Raw genomic sequence first — 22,741 nt, 5'->3', positions numbered from 1 at the left:
TATCTTGTGTTAAAATTTAAATGAGTGTTGTCTGGAGCTGGATATGGTAAGTAGACATAGCATGCAGAAAGTTCTGTGATCACTAGTTTAGAATAGCAGGGCATAGTTCTGCTTGAGTTGCTGAATATTAAAATTTTTCTTTGACAGTAGCACCTGGAAATTTCAAACCATTTTGCAGCTGAAGGAAAAGCACTATTGATTTGTTTTCAGGATGAAAAACTGTGTAACATTATTTCTGCACAGGCCCATACATAGCCACTCCTTTTGTTCTCCCTTTTGTCTTAGTCACTAGATATCTGTCTCAGACTCTGTCTGCACAGAGTGAATATGTACAGCGGTGATGCTTACTCAGTTTTGCGTGGGCCATTCGCACTGCAGAAAAAAAAAATCAGCAATGTTTTCCTTTCTGCTAAATGTGTGCCAAGGACACCATCACTCCGTCTTGCATCCCACCATCTTTGCAGTGAAGTTTAAATGATAAAGTTACACATAGTGAAAAGGAAAGGAATTTGTAGTTACACTGATTACAACCAAAACAACATCCAGCCAAGCATCCTGTCCCCAAACACTGCTGGGGATGTTTGGGGATGGTTAGGGAAGAGTGAATATAGGACAAACTTATATAATAGTTCCCTCTAATACTCCTCTGTCCTCCCACTATTTATATCTCAGGGACTTCCTGAACCAACTCTGGTCTCCATGTACTCAGTAATCCCCAGTGGATTTCATTTCACATTTGAACACTTTCAACATTTGAGTTCAGCAGGTACACTTTTATAGTGGTAAATGTGATATCTACAGACAAAAGCTATTAGAAAATATGAAGAGACTACTATTCGCTTGCTGTTTGCTCTTTGTTTTAAAAAGGCCCTGCTCTGGCATTTCACAAATGAAAACAAAAATGACATGACTATGTTTTGAAGCATAGTCTCTTGTATCTTGTTTATACCGCTTATGGCATATTTCTGATCAGATGTGGTACAAATCAATTTTATTTGTGAAAATTTTGCCTGACAAACAAATTGTAGTAGGCTATACAGATGTGGGCAGCAATCATGAAGAGGCATAAGGATGAAACAAATGTGAAGCCAGATGATACAGCAGAGGCTTTAAAAGGAGGAGACAAATAAATCAAACTGCACTTGTTTGTTGATTTTGTACAAATTTCCTGATAATTAATTTATTGTGATATCTTGGTTGTACAATGTGTCTTATTAAGTTTAGCATTAGTTTTTACATAAGAGCTGTGTCTCAGATATTAAACATTTTATTTTTAAGAAAAACTGTGCAGGACAGAAGTGGAAGAAAAAGTACTTCATTTGAGGTGAAGAGTGTGCCTCATTTCAAGAAGCACTTTTAAAATCGATTGTAGTAGCTACTAAAATGCATGATAGAATGAGGTTTAAACTTTCATTATTTATATTTTTCCCCTTAAAAAGGAAAAGATAAAAAAATATAACTAGTTAGCTTTCTGCTTTGTGGTTTTATTTAAATCTTAAAGTCCATGCAATTTACCAGTACCAAACTGTATCTGCAAATTTTGATACTATTTTGAACCAGTAAGCAAATATTGGCTTTCACACACCATATCAACCTTGTCAGTTTCAACTGGAAGATTTTATACTCTCTACTGCAGTATAAATTTAGGAAACACAAAACCAAAACCAAAAACCTGTCCTAAGAGCTACTAGAGTAGTACTAGAGTACTGCAAAATATTCTTCCTTGAGCAAAGAAAATATTTTTATTTTATTTGTTTGTTTGTTACTTTTGACAAAAGTTACTGAAGTATCCCACTGCAAGAAATCACGACAGTGGAATCTTTTGCATTTTTAGTTTTTCTAGCTTTCCCTTAAGTTTCTAATAACTTACAGTCTGTTGCAGCCTGGCATGGACTACAGAGAATAATGTTTGCACCCATGTAACTATGCATACCAAATGGAAAAATTTAAGATTAGTGTTACATGAGCATATATCAGATCACATTTAAACTGAGAAAGTAGAAGAAACAAAGTAAATATTTTTCAAAAATATAATGTAGTACAAGTGGTTTTGATTGTTGTTACCGCTGTTCAACTCTTCACATAGAACAGGCAACTTACTTCCATCACACATGCCTTTGTTATACAAGCTTCTCTTTAGACCTGGTGTTGCTATAAGAATTCAGATGTCACTGCTAGCCAATGTGGAAAGGATAAATAAGGAAGCAGTGGAAAAAAGTCTGAAAGGAGAAGTGTAGCTCACTGTCTAGTCCCCTGCTTCCACTGCTTTGAGAGGAAATAAACAGAAAGAGAAGAAGGGAGGGAGGGAGGAAGGAAGGAAGTTGTCACAGTATTTTATATTTTTAGTAATTTGAAAAGAATGAGAAATCAGCACATAGGAATAAAATAAATACAAATCGCTACAAGATTGCAGTTATTTTGGTGATTGTATTTATCTCAAAGGCTGAAGCCATAGTACTCAGGTCATGATCTACTGTATTTAACTTCTTTTTTTTTTTATTTGTTTGGTTTGGTTGGTTTTTTCTTTGCCTTTATTTTTTCCTAAGTATATGTGTTCTAATTATTTTTTCTGTTCTTTTAAAAATGAATTTAGTATTCGTGACAATGGCTGGGTAAGTACTTCCTGAAAGATAAAACCTCCCGTTTTCTACAGAGCTACCTCAGAGCAAAAAACAGCAATGAAACATGTCCTCAAATAAAAACAAATTCCTCTTCATCTTCTAATGGTTAAATCCAGGAAAGCTGGAGTGAAGTTAGTGGAGTCATTCAATTTTTTTCATCTCAATAGCAGACAGAGCAGAGTCTGTCCTGCCAGTCTATCTGTCCTGAACAACGGGAGCCATCAGTACTAGAGATGACTTTATTTTCCAAGTACGGACTGACTTAACGTAAACTTGCCTAAAAGGTAGGCATCAGGTCTAAGATGGTCATCTACATTTTTCTGTTTTCTACAGCAAGAGAAAAATACTTTAATGGGAAATCAACCAATCTAAAGCTAGATGTGTAAAAAGCTGAAGCTATTTTTGGAGGTTTGGGGGGATTTTTTTGTCTCTCCACAGTAGTTATCAGGTTAGTACAAAAAATACTAGCTAAGATGCAGAGTTTTTATGTGGCTAAAGTTAACAGTGATCCATACATCCTTCCGTATCTCTTCTGATCTGGAGCTCTACATGACACAAAGATTTCAGTTATGATTGATGTTCTTCTTGATGTATTCATGTTATTCTCTTCAAACTATCTATTCAATGCCTATAAATCACCGCATAACTTTCAGTTGAAAATACTTTCGTCAAAGTAGTAGGATAGACTATATTCCAACATCATATTTAGTATAAGTTCCATTTAGTGTAAGTTCCATTTAGTTCCATCACTTTCCTGGGAAAGTGATGGAACACCTTATCCTTGGTGCCATCTTAATACATATCAAGGATAAGAGGGTCATCAGGGACAGTCAACATGGCTTCACCAAGGGGAAGCCGTGTTTGACCAACCTCATAGCCTTTTATGAAGACGTAACAAGGTGGATTGACAATGGCAGAGCGGTGGATGTGATCTACCTTGACTTCAGCAAAGCATTTGACACCGTCTCCCACAGCATCCTCACGGCAAAACTGAGGAACTGTGGACTGGATGATCGGGTAGTGAGGTGGACTGCAAACTGGCTGAAGGAGAGAAGCCAGAGAGTCATGATCAGTGGGGCAGAGTCTGTTTGGAGGCCTGTATCTAGTGGAGTGCCTCAAGGGTCAGTTCTGGGACCCATACTATTCAATATATTCATCAATGACTTGGATAAGGGAATTGAGTGTACTATCAGCAAGTTTGCTGATGACACCAAGCTGGGAGGAGTGGCTGACACGCCAGAAGGCTGTGCTGCCATCCAGCGAGATCTGGACAGGCTGGAGAGTTGGGCAGGGAAAAATTTAATGAAATATAACAAGGGGAAATGTAGAGTCTTGCATCTGGGCAGGAACAACCCCAGGTTCCAGTACAGGTTGGGGAATGACCTATTAGAGAGCAGTGTAGGGGAAAGGGACCTGGTGGACAGCAGGATGACCATGAGCCAGCACTGTGCCCTTGTGGCCAAGAAGGCCAATGGCATCCTGGGGTGTATTAGAAGCGGGGTGGTTAGTAGGTCGAGAGAGGTTCTCCTTCCCCTCTACTCTGCCCTGGTGAGACCTCATCTGGAATATTGTGTCCAGTTCTGGGCCCCTCAGTTCAAGAAGGACAGGGAACTGCTGGAGAGAGTCCAGCGCAGGGCCACAAAGATGATTAAGGGAGTGGAGCATCTCCCTTATGAGGAAAGGCTGAGGGAGCTGGGTCTCTTTAGCTTGGAGAAGAGGAGACTGAGAGGTGACCTCATCAATGTTTATAAATATATAAAGGGTGGGTGTCATGAGGATAGAGCCAGGCTCTTCTCGGTGACAACCAACAGTAAGACAAGGGGTAATGGGTTCAAGCTGGAACACAAGAGGTTCCACTTAAATTTGAGAAGAAACTTCTTCTCAGTGAGGGTGACGGAACACTGGAACAGGCTGCCCAGGGAGGTTATGGATTCTCCTTCTCTGGAGACATTCAAAACCCGCCTGGACGCCTTCCTGTGTAACCTCACCTAGGTGTTCCTGCTCCGGCAGGGGGATTGGACTAGATGATCTTTCGAGGTCCCTTCCAATCCCTAACATTCTGTGATTCTGTGATTCTGTGATAAGTGCAATGCTTTATAGTTGTTAAGCAGCCTACTGAGTTACTTGCTTATCTGGACAGGGTCCATAGCTGAAATGCTACTACACCTGAGCCTGCTTCTTGCAAATTGAAATTCTGTGGTTGGATCAAGAGTGCATTTCCACAGAAAACTTCAGCATTGTCACCACTCCCTCGCATATTGTTTCACATTGCAGAGAGGTTCTGTAAAGCATGGCCTGGACCCCTCCACGTGAACCTTAGCTGGAAGATGTGTTTCACTTTATGTGCAATGTCTACCAGTGGTCATTCATTCAGCCCATGGGACTAGACAAGAGTTAGGCCCTAGTAAAAAACAGTACATGAAACGTGAACAGTGTGGACATAAGTTCCGACTATTCTGTTCTGGACTCACCATTGCAGATCTACATGGCATGCTAATGTAGAGAAGGCCTCCAGCCACAAAATAAGGCTGGAGGTGAACAGAAGTAAACTACCTGGGAGGATTTTTAGGTATTGGCCCCTGCTATTTGTCACTGTGGGTTCCCACATTACATTTTAGTAGTAAAGAGGTAGTATCACCACCGGCTTGTTAGGATTTGTTTAGTCTCTCAGTAAGATTGCCATGGCGTAGTGAGAAAATGAACTATAGAGAAAGACCTAGGGATTTCCTCATGAATAAGTGGGATCTAAACGAGTTCTGTGTGTAGCTTAGTCTTCACTGCATTATTAAAACAGTGCAAATGATAGCATGTAGCTTATGAGTTCATTCATTTTTAAAGGCTGTGGAAAAGGAAAATTCCCAGTAATTTCCTTGTTAGTCTTCTTGCTTCTTGACTGTAGCTAATCTAGTAGATTAAAACTAAAGCATTCATCTAGAATGGTTCCCTTAATAAAATTGGAGAAAAATAAATAAAACTATTACTTTAGAAAACTCAATTTAAAGAACCATTAATTTTCTCTATATGAAATAACATAGAAAAAAATCAGATGCAAGATTAATTACGAGCAATACAGGAAAACAAATTAAGAATACTTTGGATTTCTTCTTATAAAAGTATGCATTTTTATTTATTTGTAAAGAAAAAATTGTCATAGGGAAATCTGCTCGATTCTTGTGGTTTAAATCAAATCAGTATCAAAGGAGTTTATTAATTTATTAATGACATGTAACTAACCAGCAGTTAGTGAGCTATACTTTCGGGATCTGTATCAGCAATACAAAAGATAAACTACAATATCGGACATTTAAGAAAGGTTAGTAAACAGTTGCAAATTTCTAAACATCCTTTTATAACTAATCCCAAAGTTTTCTAATCACACACAAAAACGCACAGAGCTAGGTATGCACTAAGCCACCCCCAGGCTGCATGGGTCACCAGCAACCCCACTGGGAGTTTTCCCATTCTCAATTTGGGACATATGGTTGCTCCAGTATCAGGCAAGCTCCTGCCACTCTCGGCCACCCACCAGCCCACAGAGGGAGAAAAACATCCCACAAGGCCCCACACACACCAAGAGGTGTGTGCCAGCCCACATGGACAGCCCTTGGGTGGGTGCAGGCACCCCACAGGAGGGTGCTCTGTCCAGGCTGGAGGGAGTTTGCCATGTCGGTGGCCACTTCTTGCAATGTCAAATCATGTCCAGCTGCTGCCCTCTTCCCATCTCCCTCTATCTGCTTTTACAAATTGTCATGTTTCTTTTGCCTTTTTTGCAAGGTGACCTTTGCTTCAGATGACTCTGATTCCCTGGTTACTACTCAGTTTAGCTCGTGGTCATCCTTCCCTCTGGCACAATAGGTTTGGAGCAAATATCCCCTAAGGCAATTTGCGGTATTTCACTCAACACAGATGGGATACACTCACATTCCTCTTTTTCAACCATTGCTGTTTATGGCATTTTGCAGTGGGAGAGTCATGTGGTCACCCTTTCAAATAATTATTTAAGGGAGGACAGATTTGTTAAGTCAAGGACTGAATATTACTGTTAATACCTTTCTGTATCATTACGTAGAAAAGAAAAAAAAAAGCTCTTTGTTTTCCATATTCAACTATTGCCATTCCTTCTTGCATTGCATTAGGTTAGTGAGAACTTCTAGGTTCTATCAAAACCCCAACATAGGGATTTTCAGATCAAAGAATGTCGTTCTAATTATGTCAAGCCATAACATAGGAAATATTCTTAGCTTCACTTAAAAATATCTACATAAAAGACACAGAGTATAAATCCTCATCTCAGTAAAAAGCTGCATTCCTGCTCCCTAAGCATTTTAGAGTGACACATGAGGATACTATTCTGAAACCTTCCCTGTGGTCACAGAAGAAAAAAGTAAATCTCTTAATGTTGTATATTTCTGGACAAAGAGTTACTCCTTGCCCAAATTTCTTGAAATGTCTTTGAACAAATATTTTGGTCTGGTATTCAGAGCATGAAAAAAAATACACCCTCATCAAGAAAAGACAGATTTATGAATTGAGTCATGTGGGGCTGACACTTTACCATGATGATTAGTTTTTAAATTAAGAAAATTTGTTCTTACAATTAAAGAGAATCAGAGAGAACTGTGGAAAAAAAAAATCTTCATTTGTCTAACATCAGATATTCACTGAATGCAGTTTTACTTAGTCACCTTTTAGTACATTTGGAAACAATTCAAAATCACAAAGATCAACCAGCTTTAGCTTAATGCTGCTGGAACAGCTAAAATTTGTTTAGGCTCTGAATATTAATTACCATGCTACATTAAAGGTTACAACAGTCACTTTCTCCCAAAGAGGTCATAGTTCTGATTTAATAAAGGCTTAATTATTGAATATTACAGAACATTGCAGTGAGCTGCAGCAACAGAACCTGCAAGTGGGTTATTCTTTCTTTGACATGCCTAAAAAGATAATAAAGGCATGTGAAAAAGAGAAAAAACACATCTGTTAAAAAATTGAGGCAATTATGAATTAATTGTTTGTTTGTTTGTTTTTTCCAATTGGTATAGAAGCTAAAAAAGAAGAGGTTACTGTTATTCTAACTACTGTTCTTGCCATTATTAAAGACTCTTTTATGAGAAAGCCATATCAAATGCTATTTAGCAATAAGGATATGATTTGTATTACTACAACTGAAGCAACTGTTTTATGAAAAATACAGGGACTCATCAGACACTTGCCGACATTAAATTCCTATTAAAAATTAATAATTAAATTTGAGAAAGATTCATTTGGGTGCAAGGTAATACATTCTATTCCATCATGCCTAACCTTTCATACAGAAATATATGCCAGCATAATGTAGGCCATACAGCATTCTGTATTTAGAGTTCATTCTTTATGTGATCTTGCTTTTAAACTTTGAGACTTGGTTTTGCATCTCATTGTAGGAATTTAACCATAGAAAACACTATGTAAATACAGGTCTGAATGTCTGACACATCTGATTTCTTCTCTTGCCTTTCCTTCTCTTCCGCTTCCTTCATATTGTGAATCCCTTCCAGCTTGTGAATTTTCATTCTTCCTCTCACTGAAAAAATATAATTTACAGACAGTGCAAAGAGAGCTGTTCCTCTTTGCCAAAGCAGGTGAAATGTACTGCTAGGCCTTTTTTACCCTAGAGACCTCAGGCTTTCCTTGCAGTCCTTCATAGGAGTGTGAAGGTCTTGTCACAGCAGGCTAAGGTGGCTCAAGATTCCAGACTGTCTCATCTCAGACTGCTCCAGGATGCCAGATCTCCTGAGTCCTGGGGCCCTCTTCTGGCAAATTTGTCTGAACTCATTAGCTGGGAAACACCAGCCAAGTGGTTTCCTTGTTTTGTCTTGATAAGCAGCTGTCAGTGGTGCCTAAATCAGTGATGTCCATCTGAAAATTTCCATATGCTGTAAAGTATTTCTAATAGACTTCTGACTTCCAGTTGTCTGACAGGAAAAGGTCTGTGGGAGTTAAAAGGAAGAGTGTGAGTACATGTCTTGATGTGGTAACTTGGATGTAGCACGAGGTCTTAATAGGCAGCACAGATAACTGCAATGTTTCACCTTAGCTGGTTTCAAAAAAACAAAAATAATCTCAGTCCTAGTCTTTCAGTCACTTTGTTCTCAGTTGCAAGACAAGCAGCAAACGTGTCATGCTTTGTTTGTAAAATTTGATAACCACAGTACAGGAACAAAAAATAGCAATGTGGCTTTCCCTGCAATTTCTAAGGAAAGAGACAAAACCTGATTTGTTCAGATAAAATCTCCCAAGCAAAGGCTGAATTGCTGAGGATTTACCTGCTATCTTCCTAATAAATATCCTCTGTGAAACTGGAGAGTAATTTTTTCCTAGGACTTTTTCCTGTTACTTTTACTATTTTCTTCATCCTTCTTTTCCTGTTTCTGAGTATGTCTATCCATATCACAAGTACAATAATTTAGAGCTGTGTAGTTCAGGAACAATTTTGGTTCATTGCAAGTAGGATTTAAATTAATGTGTTAGAGAGCCTTGTTCTCAGAGGAAGACTGGGTATCTCACTTCTTTGAACAAAGATTATTTCCTAAGTTTTTGTACCTCACTTACATAGGATTATCAAATGTTTAAAATTTTCAGTCTCTATTGTTGCATTGATAAAGAGTTCTTTCAAAAAAAAGAAATAATGATTTTTCACAAATGTGACCTCTTCAGTAGAGGAAAATAAAGCAAAACCAAGCAGCCTACAGAATGATTTCCACTGCCTGCACTGGAGACATTTAACTAGGACTGTGACCTTTAAAAAAAAAAAAAAAAAAACACAACACAGAAGATGAAAAGATGGGAAGATATGTTTTGAATATTCCCTATAGCTAATTCTGTATCCGGTGAACTAAAATTATCTTTTTTTTGCCTTATAGGTTTTTTAAGTACTGGAGACCAAGCTGCAAAAGGCAACTATGGATTGCTTGACCAAATCCAAGCTTTACGTTGGATTGAAGAAAATATTGGATCTTTTGGAGGAGACCCAAAAAGAGTTACTATTTTTGGATCTGGGGCAGGAGCTTCCTGTGTCAGCCTCCTGACACTCTCTCACTATTCAGAAGGTAACAATCTTCTGAGCAAAACATTTTTTTTTTAAATACAATATAATGTAACAAAAATGGCCATGACAGATAGGCTGAATTAGAATTACATGAGGTCTGTAATTTTTGTAAAATACCTACTATCTACTCCTCTGGATTTGTATTAGACAATATAAATATTTTTAATGAAAAATTAAATGCCATTATAGGAGAAATTTCATGCAACAAATGCCATGGGCAGTACACTTTTTTAGCTTTATCAACAGTTTCCACTGGCTCTTCTATCAAAGAATTTGCTCTAATTAAAATGGAAAAAGGCAGTGACCTTTTTCATTTTTTACACACTCTTCTCTGCACTTTCAGCTTGTATTTAAATGCTTTCCTTACTTAATAATAACATAACCTTATTTAAAAATGTATTTAACTCTCTACAAATACTGCGTGATGCCACATAGAGTTCTTAAGATTTTGGTGTTTGACTTGTGGGATTTATACCCTCAGCACCTCACCGTTTAAAAAAAAAAAAAAAAAAGACAAGAATGTACAACACCAGTATTGAATCATAATTATTAATGATGATAAGACCAAATCTACAGAGAATTTATAAAAGAAGACAAGAACAAAATTTGTATAGTATTTATAAGTCCATCCTACTTCTTTCTCATCAAAACAGGTAGAAATCTATGGCAGAAGGCTAAGCCCTAGCAAACAGTTGCCTCAGGACTGCTCGTAAACGCTCCCTATTTGGGAATACATAGAATTATGCCTGACAATTTAGTCTACTGATACAAATAGGCTGCAGCATATTGAGTAAGCCATGCCAAAATCCAGCAGATGGAACCATGAAAATCTTAACTAATCACAGCACTGAAATTTTGTAGCGTGTATAGTAAGCAATCATCACAAAGGTATATCGACCACAGCCAGGTTTTCCCAAGGTCTTCAAATGTTTTTGTAGCTGTTGCTGTCTTTGACATTTTAAGAACTTGACAGTAGAAACCAGGTGCAGAAGAGTACCAGGCGTTTTAGTTTAAGTATGAAATAGGCCATTTTAGTGATCTTACCAGGAAAAAACAGATGGGGCAGATTCACCAGTAAGCTTCAGTTGGTTTTAAGTGCTCTGGTAACACAAAGAATTTCTTCAGACTTGGTCTTTCATCTCTGTTTATATTAGTACATATAAAAGAACCAGAAAGAACTAATGAATCTCATCTTACTCTCTTCCAGAATATGTAAAATATTTTAATTTAACATGCAGGCAGTACTAACATGCACACACACACAATTTATTTAAGAGAGTAAACAAAAAATGATGTAAGAGTAGAAGACTCAAGCCTATTAAACTGATTTTAGCAGAGCAGATTTTTCCGAATTATATGATGCTTTGCTTCTGTGAAGGAAATGAAAGTGTGTGATTTTCATTTGACCTTTAAAATACTGAAGAGCATATTTATGAGAGTCATTTACATGGTGAAGAGGATATGATTGCTTGTAGCTGCAACTCCCTTAAAGAAATTTTTACAGGAATACCACTGTGCTAAAACCAGGGGACTTCCATTAAAGATGCAAGAAAAATGCAGTACAAGCAGGAGTTTTGTTCTTGAAACTGTAACTCGAAACCTTTGTGTGTGTGAACACCAAGAACGAGAGAGATTTTAATTAGTAGCCTATTAGAGATACTATAAAAAGGGAGCAGTCAGTAGAATATATGGAAATTGACTTGCAATTTAGGTATATGCATCCTTTAGTTTTTTTATAATCAAAGTTTTCTTTATTTCGTGAAAGCTGCTTTTATTTTTTTAAATATATTTTTAAAAATATATAATTGGATTTGCATTTAAACCATTTTCACCTGCAGGTTTGTTCCAAAAGGCAATCATACAGAGTGGAACAGCCCTGTCCAGCTGGGCAGTGAACTACCAGCCTGCCAAGTACACTCGGATATTGGCAGACAAAGTGGGCTGTGACATGCTGGATACCACTGATTTGGTTGAATGTCTTCGGAATAAGAATTACAAAGAACTCATTCAACAGACCATCACTCCAGCCACGTACCACATTGCCTTTGGGCCTGTGATAGATGGAGACGTGATTCCAGATGACCCTCAGATTCTTATGGAGCAAGGAGAATTCCTTAACTATGATATAATGCTGGGCGTGAATCAAGGGGAAGGTTTAAAATTTGTGGACGGCATTGTAGACAATGAAGATGGTGTTTCCCCCAATGATTTTGACTTTTCCGTCTCCAATTTTGTGGACAATCTATATGGTTATCCAGAAGGGAAAGATACACTGCGAGAGACCATTAAATTCATGTACACCGACTGGGCAGACAAAGAAAACCCTGAAACCCGACGGAAGACCCTGGTTGCTCTTTTTACAGACCACCAATGGGTTGCCCCGGCTGTCGCTACTGCTGACCTGCATGCTCAGTATGGATCTCCAACATATTTCTATGCATTTTATCACCATTGCCAAAGTGAAATGAAACCCAGCTGGGCTGACTCAGCTCATGGTGATGAAGTCCCCTATGTGTTTGGGATTCCTATGATTGGCCCCACAGAACTGTTCAACTGCAACTTTTCCAAGAATGATGTCATGCTCAGTGCAGTGGTTATGACGTACTGGACAAACTTCGCCAAAACTGGGTAAGTTTGACTTCCAGCATTCCTTTTTGTCAATAACAAACTTCTAAAATAGTCAGGTTCCCATAGCAGGGGCTTCAAACCCTGATCTTGCAGTAGTATTACAGCATTATTTGCGTAAGAGAGAAGGTAACTGGGGCTTATTCATATTTAATAGATCTTTAATTAGTGTGTTCCCTCAAACTATTTTCTTTCAGTAGCTCAGTGAGAATAATAATGCACTGTATTTTTGATTCAAAAAATAGGGCAATTATTAAGACAAAGCATGTCTCAGAGAAAAAGCGGCTCACTGAGATGCTGAAAAATCAGAGGCAACATGTCTGCTACTCGAAGAAGGATCTGTCGGGCAGATAGCACTTATCTGCTACAAAAGAAAGGAAGTTTTGTTTTTAATGACCTTCACAAGGATGGGAACTCAGGGAGGAATTGGAACAGATAGGCAGACACTGGAAAGATTTTTCCCTCTGAGGGCTATAATGGCAATAATAAGTACTTGACTGGAATGAAGAAGAGACTCAGATATAAATTTTGCTTTGAGAAGGTTAAAAATTTAAATTAATTCTGCTTATGAAACAAAATAAAGACATAAATGTTTTGCTGAAATAGAGCTGTAAACATGAAGGAAAGAACCCTCAAAGCAGCTTAATGTGAATGCTATTAATAATTTCTGTCTTCTTCCTATAATATTCCTTTAAAGAGGATTGCAGGTTTTTTCTTGAGCAGCAAGGGCTTTTTTTGTTAACCTTGAGTCTTCCATACTGAATTAAAACAAAGATACTTGTGGCACAAAGGGGCTGTAAATCTTTCCAATGCATGTTTAATGGCAGGATTGGGCTCTAGAAACTGCAGCTTTACTGCACCGCAGTGAATGGTGTGCAGCTATATAAGAAAAAATCAGAAATGCCTAGTGTGAAACACTCAGAGGCTTCAGTAGCTCTTGCAGCATTTAATGAATCCAAATGATGTTCAAGGGAGAGAGATATCTCGAACATTAATTGAGTAAAAACCAAATGCTTCAGGTCAATTTGCAAGGCAAAAAGAAAGCTTTTGTTGCATTGCATTTTAGACAATCAGATACTTTGCATGCAGAAATCCCACAGTACTGCAACAATAGCAAATGGAATATTTAGATGTATTTGGCAACAAGAAGTCATCAGTACTGGGATGGACAAACTTCAGGATGAAAGCTTTGTTTATGGACAGAGAATGCCGTATGCTGGCTGTACCACACGCTCAAAAAGATATTATAGCATCGGTCTGTCTTTATTTTTATAGATGAAGTGCCGCATATATATAGAGGACTTCAGATCCTCACAAATATACATCATTGTAGTTATTACGGACATACAAGAACTCCACAGTCTCATTATTTACAATTACTTTATGACTATTCCCTGTAGTCGTATTCAAGCAATTTTTTGAGGCTGACAGGAGCTTCTCAGAGCCCCAGCTGCCACCATTACTCGTTACTGCAAGCACTTTCCAGCTGTTGCTACTTGAAAACTAATTTCAGCAGGCTATGCATGCATCACCCAGTTCTCTGGTAATTAACCCATTGTCTTGCTACACCTAAAGGCACAACAGGTGCTTTGGGAGAGCTATTAGTCCTTTCTGAGACTTCGCCATTGTTGATGAGACAGGAATGGGTTATATCTTCTTACAAACTTGGCCCTTTAGAGACAGTCTGAAATATGTGTCATCAAAAATGACCTCTAGCTGTAAAACTTCAGTTTTTAAAAGGAAAGGAAAAGAGCAACACAAGAAGCATTACCTTGTTGTTTGGGAGGGGCTTTGTTTGTTTTGTTTTGTTTTGTTGGGGTTTTTTTGTCTTCATTTATAGGAACAATGATTAACTATTCTGGACAGTACAAGAGAATACTTGGAGGAAAATAGTATTTTAAGATTATATTTGCTCTGCACCTCTGGTGCTTCCAACAGAAAAGGGAAGGTTGTAGCACTTCAAGCTTAGATAAACAGGCACATATCTGGGGTAACCATTCTCCTCTCCACCCTTCCACATGCGATCTGGAATCCATGTGCCCACTCAGGTCCTCCAGCTCTCAAAAAGAATGATATGGTTCAAGACTCTGTTGTTGGGGGCTTTGTTTGGGATTTTTTTTCCACCCTTTTGATTATTTTTCTCCATCCTTATTCTGTTAGAACTCGGCTTTCTTAGTGTTTGTACCTATGGTAACACATACGAAAAATCTGTTAACTGCAAGATTTTATTATTCCACATTTCCCTGTAGGTGAGCTTTGAACATTAAAATTGCAGATTTATTTATCTAATTTTAATGTCTCTGAGACTTTTCCAGTCTTGATGACTCTCCCACAGAGGCTTCATCCAGGTATTTATTGTACAATTATGGCTCAGGTGGAGCACCATTCTGATGGACTGTGCTGGGCTTTTAACTGACATGCCACCCACTGATAAAAAACACACATTGTTTAATGAGCCTACTGTCAAGGCTGGGTAGGTCAGTCCTGTAAAATCACTAGGTGTCAAAGACACAGCACAAGGCATGGTGTTTTTATTGTGTTTTACTTTGAAGTCAGTTACTGAAGCCAGCAAATAGGAGGCGACAAAAAGTGACTGTTTAATGGCAAACGGATTGTGCTTGAAATGCATACCTGGAAGCTACGTTTTGCTAATCCTCCCATTTTCTACTGTGCTATGACTTTTTTTTTCCTTAACACTCATTTTGGCCATTTCAAAACTATGTTTTTTACATGCCTTAGAAATAGGAAAGCAATTTGTTACAGAATAGGTGTGACAAACTACATTTAGAATACAAAAATGACATGAAAATATGGCTTTGGCTTCCACTATGCGAAAAATTATATGTGAGAGCTTCATTAAGAGGTACACTTTAAGCTTCAGTCTGCTGCCAGTAGTACTATCTTAACTGTAATGGTAATTTTAGATGCTCAAATGTTCTGTTAGTTAAGGCCATGTTACAACCTTTGCAGAGAGATCAGCAGGAGGAGAGTGAAGAACATGAGGGGTTATGTGCCAGTCCTTCACAGATACTCTGCCAGCTACACTCTTGTGAAGAAGAATTTGAAGTTTCATAAAGCAGATACAAAGCCTCTCATTAGAGGCTTCTATCAGGTTTCTGAAAACTACTCTCTTTTGAGGAGTTACAGTACTTTGTTTTCGCTCCCATTCATCCAGTTCTACCTAGGCTGGTGGTGGGAAAGATAAAGGCCTAAAGGATGTATCCTTGTTTTCTTTGTGATTCAGATAAATACTCTGGGATTATTTTACTACCATTGATTCAGAAGCAAAAACCTAACTTTTTTAGGATGTCTGCATTTTATGTTCACTTTGGCTTTCTAATGGAAGACACACTTAAATTTACAATGATTAAAGTGCATTTTCAGATCAGTTGTCTGTGAACTCCTTTATGAGGCTGTTGCATTTCTTTTTGATGTTTTTGTCTGAAAGAATAACTGTCTCCAATGGCCAATCTGCATTAGTCGAACAAAACAGTGGACTTACGGTTTGCTTTCCTTAGTAGTAATAGTAGGTGACCGGAAGCATGGCAACAGTGGGACATGATGGTGATAAACGAGGAAAGGAAGTAAGGGGAAATATACTTGTGTACCAGTGCTTCAGACAGGAATGGTTGTACCATTATTAATATTGTGACAACATGAAAAGTTAGTGGAAACATGAAGAAATGCCATGCAGGTTTTTTTTCATATGGAAAAAAGAGGACTACTCAAAGAAAACAAATGATCAAGAGGCCTTTCAGTGTCTTGGAGACAGACTCAGTATGTAACTGTTAAGATATTTTACTCTCCAATAAAGTTAGAGAAAGACACAAGAATAAAACACTTTAAGTGCATTAACGCTAATGGTTCCACTGTCCTGAGTGATAGTTACTGCTATTGCAGAAGTAGTTAAAAGATTAATGGTATTTCAACATGCTATATGGAATAGAGGATAAGAGAAAACTTCTTAAGATTCCCCATCATTCTTCCTGTGCCACTATTAGCAGATATGAAATACTCTGTTCCCTCATTTCCCTTCACGTCAGCTACTAATTCACCTTGTGAACAAGAACATGTGTTGCTCTTCAGTCAGCATTCATTGCAGACACATTTACTTTCTATCACCTGAGGAAAAAAAAATCTATAAGCAGCAACATGTTAAATTGAGTAAAATCAGTGCAGACTGAAAGTGAGGACAAAAAAGTGATAGCTGAAATCATGATTCTGCACATTAATAAAGAAATACTTTAGATAAGACAAGAAAGACGTTCATATGGTCCTCCATCATATGAAGGCAAGCTCAGGCTTTTCATAACAGGGGAATATTTTGATGGAGAAGCTGTTTATATTGAATTCTAAAGGTGGAGAAAATAAAAAAATCAGAGAGCAAAACGAACAACAAAAATCATCGATTTTGTTTTAGCAATACGATGAAGAAAAAAAAAGCCTCCCTGACAAGTAGGAGGATTGGGAAACAAGTTATCTAGTCTCTATGAGAGCCATTACTGGAAGAAGTACAGAAATGAAAATATATTATTGAGATTATATTTTTATCAGCATGCTTGCAGTACATTTTTAAAGGAAGGTTTCCTAGCAGCCTTTTGTTCTGTAGCTCCACACTTGAGCCTCAAGAATGTCCAGAAACACAAAGGTGATGTGAGAGGCTAAAAAAGCCGAAGGAAATTTGAACTTAAAGTAACAGATCAAAAGTGTTGTCAAACATCTGATTCAACAGGACAAATGATTGTATATATGTTATATCTCTATTTTATGCCTATCTATAATACTGGGAAAGTGTTCATAATACAATAAACTGCCCAACTTCCCAAGAAAAAGACTTAGCGTGTCACAAGTTGTAACTTTATGATTTTATGGATTGCCTCCAGTGTACACGAGAGGAGGGCATAGGAAAGTAAATATCTTATTTATACCAACTGAATATTTGTGGTAAATTTATCATTAATCTGTAAAACCAAGATGAATGCATTGTTAGATCCTCTATTTAGCCTAGACTTAGGTATTGCATTTTCTTGTGAAAAAAACAAAAGCAAAACCAAAACTGAACAAGATATCTATCATCCAATGGTAGAATTCTGACAGCCTCAGTAAAAAAAATGACTTGTTTGTAGGGCTGGCTGATTTTTTTTCTGTTTCTTGTTTCAAAAAACAGCTTCGTGCCCACATGCCCATGTAAACAAATCCTGAAATACAAGACTAGCCTCATGTAATGTAATTTTCTCTCTTGTGTTTGGAGGAGTTGGCAGCATAATTGGCTATTCCTAATAAATATTGTTAAAAAGGAGGGATAAAGGTAGAGAATGGAAGAGAGAGAAAGGAAAGGGAGGTTTATATTTACTTGTTTTGTAGCCTGTTCGTAGGGAAAGGGAATGCTAATTTAAAAAAAAAAAAGAAAAAAGTATGTATATATATATATATATATATTTACTTGCTAAAATCGTCCTCTGCTGTCACTTTTATAGGGCCATTAAAAAAAAAATGAAAGAACTGCATATCCAGCTTGGCTTATTGAAATGAGTGCTCATCTTCATCTTCTGTGCTATGTATCAATTGCAACTAATTTATGTGAGCAAACTTCATTTCTACATCTTCTGTAGGAACTTTCCCAGAGTCTTTTCTGCTGCGAAAGTGAGCAACAAGTGAGGAGAGCACAAGATGTGCTGTCACTCTTGCAGGATTTTGAGTTTCTGACAAGACAAATGTTTTGCATTTTTATAATCTTGCTGATTTTTAATTTTCTTTCGAATTTATGTCTTGAACTCCAAAGTACTGTAGTACCAGATATACTGAATTGGGCCAATATCTTCTCCTCTGGATTTGCCAAGTCTTTCACTCTGTTCTTAAAGTACAAAATGAATACTTTTATTTCTTTCTTGAATGCATGTTACAATCCCTCAAAATAGCAGCATACACCTGCCGCTGTACTACTTTGAAGTCGGCATTACTCCTTTAGCTTCAACTAGGGTAAATAATTACTAAACAATTATCTTTTTGTTTAGAATTAACACAATTTGGCTAACTATTACTACATAAAATGAAAAATAGATAGATAGATAGTTAGATAGATAGATAGATAGATAGACAGGCAGATGAAATAACCACAGTTCTGAAACCTGTAGTTTATATCTTACTGAGATGTGAAAGATTTGATACAGTAAAAAAAAAAATATATATGTATAAACCAAACAAAACAACAACAACAAACACCTAAAACTATAAGTGTAAGTAAACCAAAGTACCAAAATTACATAGAAAAAAAAAATCTTTCTTCCACTCAAAAAAGGTAAAATAATTTTTTTCAGATAAACAGATGAATAGAAGAATCATGATATTATTTAAGTCAAATTACCAGTCTGGTTTAAGAACTAAGGAATAGCTCTTTATAAACAGCAAAGGAATGCTAAAGTAGGCAATCATGTCCATGAGCTTTTGAAAATGGAAAAAGAAAAAAACTAAGATGCTTTAAAATCAGTAGCAGTGGGTCTTGGTATTCCCGTAACATACATAACAGTATATTGGAATAAAAGGAAAATATTTGAATCATTTTCACAGGAAATAAAGTAATGCATATGGGAATGGAAAGGAGAATGGAAAGTTCTTAGAGTAATGCACAGAAAATGAATCATGTACTTTTGCTATAATGTATCACAAAGGCTCAGAAAATACGTTTTGATGTGAAAGAGGATTCAAACTCATGCACAACAGAATATTGAACTCAGTAATTTTAAATTTCTGTATTTTTTCATGCAAAGAAGTCACATTTACATAAGGTTTACTAAAATTATAAAGATACATAACATTGACCCTATTTAAATGCCTTTTGTGCCATTGGTTTGTCTTTAATCTGAACCTATAAGAGGAAAAAAAAAGATAGGAAAAGCATCATTTCAATTAAATACTAGGTTACCAGTTTTTAAATTATCTCTCAACAATGTATTACTCTCATCTCTACTACTACTTAACTACTGTAAAACTTGTTGCTCTCAGCTAATATATTTCTCATCCCTGCACACTGGGACAGAATGAAGGATCACCATTCTACAGCCATTAAACGTAGTTATTTAGTAGCAATGAGCACATGGAACTTTCAAGTAGTATTTTCATAATGCAAATGGTGTAAAGTTTTGCGACATATAAGTACATCAAAAGCTTTTCTCTAAAGTAGATATTTGAATGAAGGGGGAATAATAGCTCAGTAAAGGAACACAAAGAGAAATAGTCCCCAGTTACATGTATTAGCCCTGCTACTTTATGTTTTGAAGTTTTTTATGTAATATACACAGCTAGTATAAATTGTTATGGTCACATAGAATTACAACATACCCACAGGTATTAGATGTCCATATTTACTACTTACAGCAGTGGGAGTAGTGGTGCCTTAAATGAGAAAGTTAATGCCAAACCTTGAGAAGAGCTGAACCTACACTTCTACTACAGGGAAAGGTAGTTAATACCTCTCTAAGACAGCTTTGGCGTGTGATACTGAGTCACAGAACCTCACATGAGATTTTGGAAGCTGCAACACGATCCTTTCTTCATTTTCATGTAAAAAAGTATTATAGTGTCTGAGATGCACTGTACAGTAAGTAATTTTTCCTTTGTTTATTTACATCTGTTAATTTATGCACAGTGAGACGAATCATGAACTGGTTAGATGGCAAAGCTCAGAGGGTTGTGATCAACAGTGCAGATCCTGGTTGGAGGCCTGTAGTTAAGTGGGGTTTCCCAGGGGTCAGTATTAGGTCCAGTTCTGTTCAACCTGTTCATCAATGACCTCGATTAAGAGACTGAGTGCACCCTCAGCAAGTTTGCTGATGATACCAAACTGGGAGGAAGGGCTGACACACCAGAAGGCTGTGCTGCCCTTCACTGAGACCTGGACAGGCTGGAGGACTGGGCAGGGAAGAAACTGATGAAGTTCAACAAGGGCAAGTGTAGGGTCCTGCACCTGGGGAGGAATAACCTCAGGCACCAATACAGGTTAGGGGTGGACCTGCTGGAAAGCAGCACTGCAGTAGAAGGACTTGGGAATTCTGGTCAGCAATAGGTTGACCATGAGTCAAAAGTGTGCCCTTGTGGCCAAGAAGGCCAATGGTATCCTGGGGTGCATTAAGAAGAGTATGATCAGGTCGAGGGAGGTTCTCCTCCGCCTCTACTCTGCCCAGGTGAGACTGCATCTGGAGTACTGTGTCCAGTTCTGGGCTCCCGAGTTTAATAAAGGCAAGGAATTACTGGAGGGAGTCCAGTGGTAGGCTACAAAGATGATTAGGAGTCTGAAGCATATTTCTTATGAGGAGAGACTGAGAGAGCTGGGTCTGTTCAGCCTGGAGAAGACTGAGAGGCAATCTCATCCATGTTTATAAATATCTCAAGGATGGGTGTCAAGAGGACAGGACCAGACTTCTTTCAGTGGTGCCCAATGATAGGATGAGGGGCAATGGGCACAGGCTGAAGCATAGGAAGTTCCATCGAATATGAGGAGAAACTTCTTTGAGGGTGCCAGAGCACTGGAACAGGCTGCCCAGAGAGGTTGTGGAGTCTCCCTCTCTGGAGACTTTCAAGACCTGCCTGGACACATTCCTGTGCGATCTTCTCTAGATGAGCCTGCTTTAGCAGATGGGTTGGACTAGATAATCTCCAGAGGTCCCTTCCAACCCTAACCATTCTATGATTCTGTGATTCTGTGATCTGTTGTTAAGCTTGGGAGGGTTTTCTTGGCTTCTGGTTTTAGGTTACATTAGTTACTGGATATACCATTAACTAAAGGACAAAGGTGGGATTTTTTTCTTTTTGCTTTTGTTTTTGTTTTTAAATTACTATAATATCGCCTGTTTTTATTTTTTAGAGATCCAAACCAGCCTGTTCCACAGGACACAAAGTTCATCCACACAAAACCCAACCGCTTTGAAGAAGTAGCCTGGTCCAAATACAATCCCAAAGACCAGCTTTATCTGCATATTGGCCTGAAACCCCGAGTTCGTGATCACTACCGAGCAACAAAAGTTGCTTTCTGGTTGGAGCTTGTACCGCACCTTCACAACCTGAATGAAATATTTCAGTATGTTTCCACAACAACAAAGGTCCCCCCTCCTGACATGACATCATTTCCTTATGTAACACGACGTTCTCCTGGTAAATTGTGGCCAGCCACAAAACGCCCAGCAATGACACCTGCCAACAACCCCAAACATTCAAAAGACACCCATAAAACAGCTCCAGAGGATACGACAGTTCTGATAGAAAACAAACGAGATTACTCCACGGAGCTGAGTGTCACCATTGCTGTGGGGGCATCCTTGCTTTTCCTTAATATTTTAGCTTTTGCTGCGTTATATTACAAGAAGGACAAGCGGCGTCACGAGACTCACAGGCGCCCCAGCCCCCAGAGGAACACAACCAACGATATTGCACACATACAAAATGAAGAGATTATGTCATTGCAGATGAAACAGCTAGAACATGACCACGAGTGTGAATCGCTGCAGGCCCATGACACACTGAGACTAACCTGTCCTCCTGACTACACGCTTACTTTGAGAAGATCCCCAGATGACATCCCGCTAATGACACCCAACACCATAACCATGATTCCAAATACATTAACAGGAATGCAGCCTTTGCATACTTTCAACACCTTCAGTGGAGGACAAAACAGTACAAATTTGCCCCATGGACATTCGACCACTAGGGTATAGCTCAGCCCTTCCCCCTCAACCCTCACAAGCCACTTGGAAGAAAGAAAAAACAAAAACAAACAAACAAAAATGTAAAAAGAAAAAAAAAGAAAAAAGAAGAGGAAAAAGTTATGATACCATCCGTTGAACACCTTGTCAAAATCTAACATAAAAAGTAAAAGAGAAGGACAGTCATTATTTTCTTACTGATCCTTTCCACAGAAACTCGCTGATGTTAAAGATCACCTACAAACCCTGTGAAATGTGAAAAGTGTACATTGCTGTTACGATACTGCTTTAAGATATCAGCCACTTTGATTGAAAGTTGAGGCCAGGAGTCGTCACTTAAAATGGTGTTTTGAGTGTAACAAGAAAAGCAGAGTCTTCTGGAACACAGAGCCAGTGACTGTACAGGTGTTTTGTTTTGGTTTTTTTAATAAATAAAATAATTAAAAAATTCTTTATGTGCCATACCATGAATGGCCCTTGTTAAAACAAAGACATCACCATGGGCTTTTACCCAGCATATGAAGCTGTAATCCAGATGGGGGAAACAGAATTTTATTATTAAAAAAAAAAATGAAAAAAAAAAGAGGAGGACTGACTATGCAGTAAAATACGTATAGTTCTGTGCAAAGAGATGATTTGCCAGCCTGAACTATATTTAAAGAAACTTTGTAAAAATGTACATAGCTGTGAGTTTAAAAACAAACAAA

At 37.9% G+C, this 22,741-nt stretch overlaps 1 protein-coding gene across 2 annotated transcripts in view; it reads left to right on the top strand.

Moving 5' to 3' along the window:
- The window catches only part of NLGN4X (neuroligin 4 X-linked), a 127,938-nt gene extending 105,892 nt beyond the window's left edge, over positions 1–22,046 (top strand). For both annotated transcript variants that reach the window (XM_065633979.1, XM_065633969.1), the window contains 3 exons: positions 9,527–9,712; positions 11,550–12,339; positions 21,197–22,046. In XM_065633979.1, the coding sequence (XP_065490051.1) occupies positions 9,527–9,712; positions 11,550–12,339; positions 21,197–22,046 (1,826 nt within the window). The remainder of the gene's footprint in view (positions 1–9,526; positions 9,713–11,549; positions 12,340–21,196) is intronic.
- Positions 22,047–22,741: the final 695 nt, after the last annotated feature.

This window comes from Caloenas nicobarica, chromosome 1 (genome assembly GCF_036013445.1).
Source record: "Caloenas nicobarica isolate bCalNic1 chromosome 1, bCalNic1.hap1, whole genome shotgun sequence".
Lineage (NCBI taxonomy): Eukaryota > Metazoa > Chordata > Aves > Columbiformes > Columbidae > Caloenas > Caloenas nicobarica.
Note: the sequence above shows the minus strand (reverse complement) of the source record. Positions and strands in the feature narration are given on the sequence as shown.